The sequence below is a fragment of the Poromitra crassiceps genome, assembly GCF_964638095.1.
Source record: "Poromitra crassiceps genome assembly, chromosome: 4".
Classification (NCBI taxonomy): Eukaryota; Metazoa; Chordata; class Actinopteri; order Beryciformes; family Melamphaidae; genus Poromitra; species Poromitra crassiceps.
In genome coordinates, this window is record NC_139626.1 from 13628582 (window position 1) to 13642247 (window position 13666).

At 42.7% G+C, this 13666-nt stretch overlaps 1 protein-coding gene and 1 long non-coding RNA gene across 2 annotated transcripts in view; both read right to left on the minus strand.

Annotated features, from left to right (window-relative positions):
• The window catches only part of gucy2cb (guanylate cyclase 2Cb), a gene marked incomplete at both ends in the record, with an annotated part of 31742 nt that extends 29435 nt beyond the window's left edge, over positions 1-2307 (minus strand). Inside the window, 2 exons of the mRNA XM_083635772.1 lie at positions 1-68; positions 2151-2307. The exon at positions 1-68 is cut by the window's left edge and continues 45 nt beyond it. Coding sequence (XP_083491898.1) covers positions 1-68; positions 2151-2307 — 225 coding nt within the window. The remainder of the gene's footprint in view (positions 69-2150) is intronic.
• Positions 2308-7771: 5464 nt separating this feature from the next.
• LOC310775243 lies at positions 7772-13662 on the minus strand. Its single transcript, XR_014552646.1, has 2 exons — positions 13545-13662; positions 7772-11082 (listed from the first exon to the last, which is right to left on the minus strand). It is a non-coding gene; the product is annotated as an uncharacterized lncRNA (long non-coding RNA).
• Positions 13663-13666: the final 4 nt, after the last annotated feature.

Here is a 13666-nt window from a genome sequence, read left to right on the forward strand (position 1 = left end):
GCAGCCTTTGCGTCTGTAAAGTGTCGTCTCAAAGCCTTGGAAGTTGGCTGTGAGGTTGAACTTCACGTCTTTATTGTGGTTTGTTTGTGACAAACAGAAACAAAGAGAGTTCAAGTTTTGTTTCAGTCGGTTGTCAACAACTCTATTGTGCACTCACTGTACTCGAGTCTATTGAATCCAAATGTAATGCTGGAGTTTTTATAATTATAGTGGAGCCAGAGATTTTCAATAATACTAGAGATACGGCACCACAGGCTCCACCAATTGTAAGAAATGGTACTAGCAAGTCTCCTAAATGGTCACGTGGTCACCTCCCCTGAAGTGTTGTGAGAGGACTGAGCCTGGTGACGCAGGGTTTAGTGCTGACCTAGCAAGCTAACTTGACCTAGAGATCGTGAGTTCCCAAACTCCACACAAACCACACATATAAACACAAAGCTGCCACGTCAATATAGTTGTAACTAAGATATTTGATTTTAAAATATGTTTTCCAACCACAGATTTAGCTACTACATCACGAAACTTCACATGTAGCTTTAGCTAATCGCTCCCTGCTAACGTGAGCTCCTGTTGCCAAATCTCGTGAGTGTGTGTTGGTGATCAGAGACGGGTCTTGAACAAAGTACATTTTCTCCTGATCTGTCTGTCTGAAAAATGACATTTTAATGTTCAGAAGATATGTGGCTTCAGAAAATGGGCTGAATATTTAGTTTGATGCTATGGGGGTGAAAGAATCTGGCATAATCTGAGATCACGTTCAATCTTCCCATTGACTCCAATAGACTCAGGACCTGCCACAAGTCTCCTAAGTGGGCGGGGCCATGGAAAACCATGGGCAAAACCCACGTGACACAAATACAGGAAGTGACTTGAAGTTGATGTGTCTTGCTGATTTTTTTCAGTGCCATAATATTAGTCCTCAATTCAATAGTTCAATAGCACTTTATCCACCCGTTCACTGCTGGACAATCTTAGGCCATGTTCACATTACAGGCAAATCCTCATTATCTTGTCCCATTTGCTGCTAAAGTCATTAATCATCATTATCTTGGTTTCCCAAATCTGATTTGGGAGTGTGTCCGCACTGCCACAAATCTGATTTGGGCAAGTGTTCAAGTCGGATCTGTGTGTCCAGATACAATGAGCCAAAGAGCCAACATACAATGTTTCTGGCAGTGTTTGCATGTCTGCTCTCTGCTCTTCAAGTCCCCGCCCCCTGCAAAAGACACTCTCAAATCTGATGTGGGTGATCAGCGCGTCCACACTGAAGTCACATCAGTCGAAAGCAGATTGGAAACTACCTCCATATGTGGTTTGGGACAAGTGACACAAATCAGACTTGGAGCATCCAGACTCATACAACCAATCTGGATAGAATCATTAATAGGTCATTAAAGTTCACAAATCAGATTTGGCCTCCTAGTCTGAACATGGCCTTAGAGTCTGGTCATGTCGCTTCACATTGAACTCTTTCATAACAGTGATGGTCACTTGGCAAATGAGACAAACGTAGGCCAACTGTTTCAGCTTTCACTTTCAGTGAAAAATAATTCAACTTTCCACCACTCCTTGAAAGCGGCGGGTCTCGTTGTCAACTTTAGCGTAGACGAGTAATGAAGGATTCTTCAAATGAGACTATGATAGGCTACTGCATTATGCTATATTACTGTGTAAATCATGCAGCACTATGTAGGCCTGTCCTTGTCAATTACCACCCCAGGTGTAGTAGGCTACTGACTTACTGAGTGCAACTACTCCAGTCGAGCTGTAATACATAACATACAGAAGGCTACTGTACTATAGAGTAACATGCTTTACTAAAGTAACTACTATACAGAGTAACATGCTTTACTAAAGTAATACATAACATAGGCTACTGTACTACAGAGTAACATGCTTTACTAAAGTAATACATAACATAGGCTACTGTACTATAGAGTAACATGCTTTACTAAAGTAATGTTGTTGTGAATGCTAAACAATGCTGTTCATACTTTAGTAAACACATCACATCACACACACACACACACACACACACACACACACACACACACACACACATACACACACACACACACACACACACACAGTCAAGTCTCAATCTCACAGCTTTCTGGCTGACACACATGTAGCCTGTTGTATTTGTGTACCTGGTCCGGTGTTCTCACTGTCTATGGCGCGCTGTATCTCTGCTCTCACAAACTTGAGGCTCCAGGGAGACTCGTCATCGTCCAGGAGGATCACGTTGATCATGATCCCGTCCAGACAGTCACTGATGCTGCGAGCCGTGCCCACGACCCACAACATGCCCACGGCACACACACACAGCCAGCAGCCGCCAGGGCCCATCTTCAGCTCCTGTTCCAAGGACGCTTTTCCTTACCTTGTGCTAGTCCCAGTCTGAGGCGGGCAGGCCTATAGTTAGTCCCAGTCTGAGGCGGGCAGGCCTATAGTTAGTACGCGGGTAGGCCTATAGTTAGTACGCGTCACTCACTCGTCCCCAAGAACTTTCCTTTAGATTTTGTTACAAATCCAGAAATAAAGTCAGCTGAGCACCACCAACGCGTCACTAAACTTGGTTTGACATGTTTCCAGGTTGAATCATTTACTCCTTCACATCTGTTTACCTGACTCGCTCACCTGTCCCCCTCTCCACGCCAGGTTGTTAATGTACAACCTGCACTGACACTGAAGCACGGCTCATATAACCTTCTCACTGTTCCACCAAGGTCTGTGTGTGTGTCACACACGCACGTACACACACACACACGCACGTACACACACACACACACACACGCACGTACACACACCCCACACACCCCTGTCCCACAAAGGGGATGACTCATTTCAGCAGGACATCACATTGCTGATAAAACATCAATATAGCGTAGATGTCACTGCCGTGCACATTGTGCCAGCGTGGAATAACGGCAATGAAAGCAGATTGGTGCTTTAAAGGGGAACACCACGTTGTGTGATTTCTGCGCCTCGGGACGGGCAGTCCAGTCCAGTCCAGCAGGGCCGTAGCCAGGGTTTTATAAACACCTAGGTCATTTTAGCGCGACGGTGAGGGGGGCACAGTGGGGCTACTGCATCTACTTGTTCTATATCGTCTAGCCGAGGGTAAAAGCTCATAGTCCATGAATAGAACATGATCTTTAAGAATTTTAAGAGCAAGACTAACAGCTTTTTGCTCAAAGATAGTTTGGGAGGGACGGATAATCTCTCTTTCCAATCACTTTCCCTGCTGATTTTACTGTTCTTTCCATTTTTGATTTCAGCTGAACAGTCAGCAAACCATGGAGCCATGCCATATCTGATAAGGCTTTCAAGCTCAGCGTTCTAAAATGTCACCGTGACATGGTACTCACTCCAAACAGTCTGAGCCTCCTGAGAAAGTGGAGTCTTTGGCCTAGTTTACTACACAGATAGTCAATATAGACAGGACAGTTCACTTAAGAGAGTTGTCTATATAGATGCCCAGCTACTTGTAAGAGTTTACCTGCTCGATAACGCAGGCATCAATGACGACAGAGTCGTGATCTCTCACCTCCTTTGGGTTGAAGATAATTTCTTTCGTTTTTTTAGTATTTAAAATAAGGTGATTGCTCTCACACCAGGCCAAGAAGGTGGCGATCTCTCTGTGGTACACTGGGGCAGTCTACACCCTTTATTAATGTAGTTTATAATGTACTTTTACAGCCATTTGTGTAGGCTGTGAAGAGAAAAGAGGAACTCACACCCCCTTGGGGTACACCTGTACTGAACAAAACCACACCCTATTGTAACATGCAGTACATCTCCCTTCTAACAGAAACTGCTTATTGGCTAACATTTAACAGATTACTATTAACTTATTCAATGAAATGACTCAATTAACATAAACTGTTAAACAAATACAGACTGTGCTTACAGTATTTACCAAACTACACGTAACTTGGCTGCTACACATTCTCTACTAGGAAGCTTCCTAGAGCTAGGAGCAACTCCCACTGCTGCTGCTGGAGGAAACGCAAATGAACACAGGGAGCACATGCAAACTCCAAACATGCAAACTCCAACCTGGGACGGACCAGGGTTCGAACCCGAGACCTTCTTGCTGTGAGGCAACAGTGGTAACCACTGATCCACCGTGCCATCCAATGGGGCACAGGAATAACATGTACATTCTAAAAATGAGCAGAATTCCCCTGCTCGTGGAAGGACCTCAAGGACACCTTGGTGGTCCCTGGACTCCACATTGAGGACCACGAACCAAGACAATGTTTCCTCATCATTAATCGGCAAAGTATTCCCAAATGTCATGTAATCAGATTATCGACTGTATAGGTGGAAGCTTTGCTATAAATACCAAGTTTCTCTCATACATTGTTGAGTTAATTGAGTAAATTAAAGAAGAATATGTGGCATAAAACAGGATTTAACAGAACACAAAACAACAGTGTGTGTGTGTGTGTGTGTGTGTGTGTGTGTGTGTGTGGGTGTGTGTAGACACTAGACAGACAGTGAGTGAAACTCAGAGCTGTGTTTGTGTTTGTGTGTGTGTAGACAGTAAATGAGAATCAGGGCTGTGAAGATAGCGAAGGTCATCTGAGCCCTAAAAACCAGATAACGTTCTCCTGCTGTAAAACACACACACACACACACACATGCCCGCACACAAACACATGATGTGGCAACGCTGATTCTGGGTTATGTCGGCCACAAAGGACAGAACAGTTGTATCCTCAAGTTTGTACAATAGGTACAGTAGCCCGGGTGATGTCACAGGTGTTATTTTCTTTAGCACGTGCATTATAATGCCACCTTTTTCTCTGTATTTCTGCCCTGGGGGCATGTTTGAATTTAGTTTAGTTTTTCTGGTATTTTCATAAGAATCTTGTGCCCAAACTGTAAATTCAAAAAAATAAATAAAACTAAAATGCAACACGCTCTTTCAACTCTCAGTAACTGTCAAACTAAATGAATGGCTGCAAAACTGCTGACAGTTTTCTACTACTGATTTTGTAATAATACAAAGCTGGTTGAAAATCGGCGGAGTGTTCCTTTAAGAGACTGACTGCAGTCAGTGATAAGGTGTGGAGACTGCATCCACAGGGACACACTAGGGGGCGCTAGGAGGGGCAAGATACATCGATCTGCATCCATGCATTGATACACTGGATCGATCCACAGCGAAAACATCGATATTAATTGCTATGACCCGCCATAAAAGAAATAAACATTACGCGTTTATTTTGGAATCTTATTAAAAATAATAGATTATTTTTCATTTAAATGTCTAAGAGCTCAATAATAAAATTGTCAAATGATATTTTAGTTGCTTTTTGTTAACTGATTGTTTAACAGATTGTGTGCATATCATGGGGCATATCGTCTGATATCGATTGCAGCCACCTGAATCGAATCGCATCGTATCATGGCAGACTTTGTGATATCGGCAAAAATCGCATCGTTGTCAAATGAATCAAGATCGGATCGCATTGTGATCAAACTTGTGATTCCCACCTCTAACACGCGCACACACACACACACACACACACACACACACACGCACAAGCATGCACTTGATACCAATAATTCATCAGTGTCTTTATACTTTATTTTGTGTCTTTATTTTCCCCCACGCTCTCTCTCTCTCTCTCTCACACACACACACACACACACAACACACCCACACACACGACACACCCACCCAGAGAGAGAACTGTCTGTGACTACATTTCCCACGCTTTCTCTCCACAACACAGTCAGGACTCATCTATCACCATGACATCAATGGAACCAACCTGAAGCGATAAGAGCTAGGTGTGCCTACTAGTACGTGCAGTGGTGTAAATGGGGAACGGAGTTCCCAGAGTCAACGTTTAGAATGAGAGGGGCAACGGCATTCCTCCTCAGGTTCCCCTTAAAGAATTTAATGTCATTAATGCAATGCAGTGGAGAGCAGAGCAGCAGAGAGGGGGCAGCATGAAAGGAGCAGAGAATAGTATGAGAACATGTAGGCTATTTGGAAGCTGAATAAGCAGCGTTAATATCAATGTGTCATCAAGTCTGTCATGAACAAAGTCAAGGGGAAATAATCAGTAGATCTCGGCAATCTCATTTAAGTAACTTTTGTAAGAGATTTATTTCTTTTTAGATTTTTTTTTTTTTTTTTTTAATTATATTACATTTTACCTCTGAAGTTTGTTTGAGGTTTTCTCTTTTTGCTATTCTACCTCATAGAGGTAACAATGTTTGAAATCTCTTCACAGTGTATGTACAGTACACTTTTTGCACAACCCTCGGCACATGTGATGCTGACTGAGTAGTTTTTAGTATTTTACTTTGCCTATTTTTTTATCTTGAAAATGTCTGAGTTGAACAAATAGTGCAATGGGGCTTTGCAACTATTTTGTCTTGGAGTGCACTTACCTCTGTTGAAATTAGTGCAATTATGGAGTGTCTCTTTGTTCTTTGTTGACTGTTTGTATGTGGTCTGTTTGTTAAGCCAGGATGTGGCTATACAGTATGCACTTTTTGCCCAAGACAAAATTTCCCCCAGGGACAATCAAGTTTATCTCATCATCATCATCATCATCTCATTTTTATGTACTGTAGCTCTAACAGCACCAGTGGCTCCTGCATTAGATTACTGGCTTTCCTTGGGAAGCTAAGCAGGTCTGGCCTAGGATACTCCTTGGATGGGAGACTGACAGTGACGATATGAAAGATGCACTAACTTGTGGTTTTTATATACAAACACACAGTGACGATATGAAAGATGCACTAACTTGTGGTTTTTATATACAAACACAGTGACGATATGAAAGATGCACTAACTTGTGGTTTTTATATACAAACACACAGTGACGATATGATAGATGCACTAACTTGTGGTTTTTATATACAAACACAGTGACGATATGATAGATGCACTAACTTGTGGTTTTTATATACAAACACACAGTGACGATATGATAGATGCACTAACTTGTGGTTTTTATATACAAACACACAGTGGCGATATGAAAGATGCACTAACTTGTGTTTTTTATATACAAACACAGTGACGATATGAAAGATGCACTAACTTGTGTTTTTTATATACACACAGTGACGATATGAAAGATGCACTAACTTGTGGTTTTTATATACAAACACACAGTGACGATATGATAGATGCACTAACTTGTGGTTTTTATATACAAACACACAGTGACGATATGAAAGATGCACTAACTTGTGGTTTTTATATACACACAGTGACGATATGATAGATGCACTAACTTGTGGTTTTTATATACAAACACAGTGACGATATGATAGATGCACTAACTTGTGGTTTTTATATACAAACACACACAGTGGCGATATGAAAGATGCACTAACTTGTGGTTTTTATATACAAACACACACACAGTGACGATATGATAGATGCACTAACTTGTGGTTTTTATATACAAACACACACAGTGACGATATGAAAGATGCACTAACTTGTGGTTTTTATATACAAACACACACAGTGACGATATGATAGGTGCACTAACTTGTGGTTTTTATATACAAACACACACAGTGACGATATGAAAGATGCACTAACTTGTGGTTTTTATATACAAACACAGTGACGATATGAAAGATGCACTAACTTGTGGTTTTTATATACTGTACAAACACACACAGTGGCGATATGAAAGATGCACTAACTTGTGGTTTTTATATACAAACACACACACAGTGGCGCTACAATAACACACCATGATCGCCACCAATGACAATGTGAAACAATCCTTTCCTGCATGTTTAATACAAAAACATCTTGTATAATGTATCATCACAGAATAATCCATGTTACAAGATACACAAAACAAGTTGACATGAAAAACAAAACATGATCTATAGGCATAATAAACTGTACCTCCATCCCTCCCTATACTATATCAGTGTTTCATTGTTTTATCATAATCCAACTTGTAAAGAAGGTATTGCTGGCATTCTAATTCTCTTCCTCTCTCACACAAAATATTGAAATTGCAGCCCATTCTTTCAGCACGCATTCATTTGTTTTTCTTAACATTATCAAAACATTAATCAAAACATTACCCAGTAAAAAAAAAGAGCCATGAATCCTGATCCTGGATTGCCTCTCATCCTAACTTGGATTGCCTCTCATCCTAACTTGATTGCCTATGACCTCTATAGAACAGTCTGTGTGCAGAAAGCATGCACAGTAGGAAGCATCTTACAATAGGGTTCAGGTGGCATTTATGAAGCATTTGTATCTGGCCAATCACAGCGTAAGGAGCGCTCATTGATCAATTTGGTGGCTGGAGTCATCGTTATTTAAATATCACGCCCCTAATTATTACATCATTATTCCACTATCAGAGGCCTCGCCCCCAGATTCCACGTTTTCATTTGAAGGTGGAATACATTCAAAAGAGACATTTCTCTGACCTTGAAAATAATGTCACAAGTCCAATTAGTTTGATTTGGCAGCCTGAAATGTGTCATTAAAGAACTGAGAAAAATGCAACAATGAAAGAAATTACGTCATTGCAGCGTTTCCGGGCACAGCGAACCATCTGAACCTTCATGTTTTATTTCATGTGTAGTCTAAATTTTAGACTATACATTCACGATATGTTTAGATTACAGCATGGAGTTACTTCCGGTGTTGTTGCTAGACAACGCGGGGGTACGCGGCTCGCTCTCGCTTATGGGTTACGTCCACTGACCCCAAACTCAATACAAAAACCTGTCCGTTTTACTGTTGTCTTGCTTGTCACTAAGTGCGCCCAACTGCTATAACATGACTTTAGACCTGTTATGAATCAGTGGGGTCTTTTCTAATATTCGGGCTAAAAACCAAAGCTCAGACCACGTACGTGTCTTGTTTATTTACAAAAGTCACATCTGCGCTCGTTGCTTTGAATGGCGAGTGACCTCCAGTTCCAGCTCCCCTTGCTCGCGTGACATCAGCCAGAGTGCCCATTCTGCCAGAGAGCCAGCCAGCAGGGGGCAGAAACAATTGCTGCACAACTGGACAAACATGTCTCACAGGCAGAGATCATCTCATTGGTTGAGTAAAACATGATTGGGCGGAGCCATTCATTCCATGGCATCATGATGTTAAAGGTCAGCAGCTAGCTAACTAGCTTACCTTGATAGTTAAGTATGGATAGATTGCATTGTTTTAGTTAGTAGCAGAGCTCTAGGTTTCATAATAGCTTCGTCGCCCTCTCTCTCTGAGTCAGCCAGGAGCCAGAGCTGCTCTGGATGCAGGCCAGGGTGACAGAGTGACGTCACTGCTGCAAGCGCCTCAGGGACCACACAGGACCAAGTGTGTGTGTGTGTGTGTGTGTGTGTGTGCACACGCCCGGTCGCTTGTGTAAGGGGAAACTGAAGTGCAGCGTGTGTTCTTGTCAGCAGAGTGTGTGTGTGTGTGTGTGTGCGCGCACGTGTTCTTGTCAGCAGAATGTGTGTATGTGTGTGTGTGCCCTTGCTCTCAGCTCTATAGGTGCAGCTGTGTGCCTCTGGCAGTGCTGTCGACCCAGATGAGCTGTGTCATGATGGGACGTGACATGGAGCTACACCGCCTAGTGGTTGTCTTTAGCTACATCTCATGAACGGTTGAGTGGTTGTCTTTAGCTACATCTCATGAACGGTTGAGTGGTTGTCTTTAGCTACATCTCATGAACGGTTGAGTTCTGCTTCTCATCAAAAGCAGTTGAACCCAGCGACGCGTTCACACTTCGAGCAACACCATCAACAAATCACTATTTCCTAAAGAGCAGAGCGAGCAGGGAAAGCAGAGCTAGGAGGTCATTGTTAAACCAAGGAAAGCGTATGTCTTTCATTAATGGTAATCGAGGTAAATGTTTGAAATAATTGTGATATTGATTTGAAGTCATATTGCCCAGCCCTAAGGTCAACTCAACTGCAGTGTGGACGGACGGTCGACAGCCATTTTAGATTACTGGGCTTCCTTGTCTCCCACTTAGCAAAAGTGCGAAAAAGGACGAAGCTGACCAGCCGTCTACCACACTTTTTATTTGAAAGGCAAAAAGAAGTCATGCTTGGAGAACGGTTGCATCCATTGTTGAGGTCTCTGAAGTGATTTTTTTGGTTGATGTTTGATGGATGCTACCGCATTAGCGCTTCCTAGGCAGCCATGTTAGCCAATGAAAACAATGTAATGTTATGAAAGGTTGTAGCTGCTCAAGACCGACACACAGATGCAACCAGAGCGTCTCGCATGGTTCAGACTGTCAGAAAGAGACCAGAGCGTATCGCACGGTTCAGACTGTCAGAATAGAGACCAGAGCCTCTCGCACGGTTCAGACTGTCAGAATAGAGACCAGAGCCTCTCGCACGGTTCAGACTGTCAGAATAGAGACCAGAGCCTCTCGCACGGTTCAGACTGTCAGAATAGAGACCAGAGCCTCTCGCACGGTTCAGACTGTCAGAATAGAGACCCATCAGCTACTCAGTGTGAAAGCAGGCCCACAGTGTTGTAGTAAAGTCACTGTATCTCCAGTCCCAGTTGGTCTCGAGTCACCAAAGAAGAGTCTGAGTTGAGTCTCAAGTCCCCAGTGGTCGAGTCAGAGTCACCAAAGAAGTCACAAGTACTACAACACTGGGTGACAGATACAAATGCAGGATTCAAATCTGGTCAGACGTTGTTGGTTCAACACCTTGTGGTTCTGGAAGCTTGACTTGAGATCTTTGGTGATAATTTACTCAGCTTCACTACCGCCGTTGGCAGAAAATGTATGTAAACAACAAATACATGGATGTCTCACATCAGACAACTTTTTCTCTACTGATAAAATGAGGTTCACGAATACAGATTTTTGTACATAATTGCTGTGAGTGATTGTGAGATTTCGTTTTTCGTCATTTGGTAATCTTTGCAACTGTCTTTTTTTTTTTATCAGTAAACATAACAATGCTACAAGTCCATTTTGATGACTGTCCATCGACTCAACACACAAATGCACCATGTACAGGATGTCGAAATAAGACTAGAAAACAAAACCTAAAGAAAAACTATTGTGTTCTCTACATCCGGGACCCGTGGATCTGGAAAAGCTGTGAAAGGAAGGAAAGGAAAAAGAGAAATCAGGAAGCGTACGTAGATCCACAGCAGTATCAAAAGAAACCGCTTCTTTATTTTGTACACTTTTCTAAACTGTGTATATTGGCTGTGATGCTGATGACGATGGTGAGAATGGTGACGGAATGAGAACAAAAGGATTTGACTGACATCCATGATGGCTGAGAACATTAACAAAAGCATAGCACAATGTTTTGACACACACCCAATCTCTTCAGCTGTTGTCCTGTATGTCTTTAAAACACCTATGCCCCCTGTGGCGTGTGTTATGTGTTACAGGGTAAGTCCACCCAAAAATGAAAATTCTGTCCTAATCTACTCACCCCCATGGCGGTAGAAGGTCGGGTCAACTCAGGTGATTTGTGGAGTTTTCCAGGGAAACAAGAGTTTCCTAAACCAGTGGCTCTCAACCTTTTTACACCAAGTACCACCTCAGAAATTACCACCATATGAAAGTATGAGAGGGAGCCCGCGTGTACCACCAGTGGTACCCGTACCACAGGTTGAGAACCACTGTCCTAAACCATTTCAAACATAACCTCCCCCCCAAAAAACAAACTCAACTCAACTAAACAGCTTCCCTACTGCTCATCTGCCGTAATCCATGTCTCCACAAGCCCTGAGATGCCAAGTTGACTTGAAAATATGTCTTTTACACCCTGTTTTTAGCTGAAATTTTCACTACACTAGAAACAGGGTGTAAATTACATCTTTTCAAGTCAGCTTGGCATCTCGGAGCTTCTGGAGAGACCTTTTTTTTGGTTGGTCACCATTCAATTCAGCGGTTCAGGAGAATGCTCCTGGAAAATTCCACAAATGTTTTATGGACTAAAAAACTTCACCCGACCTGGGGGTGAGTAGATAATGACTGAAATTATCGTTTGTGTGTGAGTCTACATTTGACTGTGCGCGCGTGTGTGTGTGTGTGTGTGTGTGCATGCGCGCGCGCGTGTGTGTGTGCATGCGTATATACAGATTGAGAAGGACATCTTCTAGAACTAAAGGTCAGGGGTCCCATGTCACAGCGGTAATGAGAGCCCACGGTGACACAGGGCTGGATCAATATCTGTCTGTTCACCATTAGACCGACCAGAGACAGAGACAGACAGACAGAGACACACACACACACACACACACACACACACACACACACACACACACACACACACAGAGGCACTATGCACGAGTGTGGCAAATATACTTGGCAGCTTAGATAGAAGAAAGCATTGAAATGCTGACCTATTCAAGTCTGTAGTATACAGACTACAGGACGAAGACCTATTCAAGTCTGTAGTATACAGACTACAGGACGAAGACCTATTCAAGTCTGTAATATACAGACTACAGGACGAAGACCTATTCAAGTTTGTAGTATACAGACTACAGGATGAAGACCTATTCAAGTCTGTAGAATACAGACTACAGGACGAAGACCTATTCAAGTCTGTAGTATATAGACTGCAGGACGAAGACCTATTCAAGTCTGTAGTATATAGACTACAGGACGAAGACCTATTCAAGTCTGTAGTATACAGACTACAGGATGAAGACCTATTCAAGTCTGTAGTATACAGACTACAGGACGAAGACCTATTCAAGTCTGTAGTATACAGACTACAGGACGAAGACCTATTCAAGTCTGTAGTATACAGACTACAGGACGAAGGTGTTGTGACTAAAATTAAAGAAAGAAGCAGCGCGCAAACGGGGACAGACCACCGTGAAGAGGGGATCCAAGGAATCCCACACAGTCTGGGTCCAAAAAAGGTGCATGATGTCACACACACCCAATACAAACGAAAATAAAAAATAATACGGTGTTGTAAAGATCACAGGCAAATAGCATGCAGTAATCAGTAACCTGGATACTAGTACTTATCATGTATACAGGGATATGAATAACCTGTGTTCCATGTAAACGGCATATCCCGAATATGATAAAAACAGGGATAAGCCTCATAACCAGGATACTCAAGTCCATGTAAACGCAGTCTTGTCACTCCTCCTATCTCTTCTCCTGGCAGGGGGATCTTCAACCTCCGCTGCTGCCAGAATTGCCAATAATCTGACTTTTATGTTTACAGTGTGAACAATCAACAACATCAAACAGACAAAACCAGCTGCTCTCGACATGATTTCCAAAGTGTTCTTATGTGAAATACACACGTCCTGTCTGCACGGCACCTTCATCTCTTTGACAGTCTTTGGCTGATAGTCAGTGCCATGAAACACCCTGCATCCTTTTTGACAATGCGCGCACACGCACACACGCGCACATACACACATACACACACACACACACACACACACACACACACACACACACACACACACACACACACACACACACACACACACACACACACACACACACAAAAGTCTACTAGATCTAGTCTACATACTAGCACATCTATGGCACACTAGCGCAGGTTCTCACCCATTCCCGCCTCTCTTTGGAACAATGAAACATGACTGTCATTCTCTAAGCCACTCATTTGGTGTGATATCTCTCCCTCCCTCCTCCTCCTCAGCCTCCTCAGCCTTCGCTGGTGTGGTATC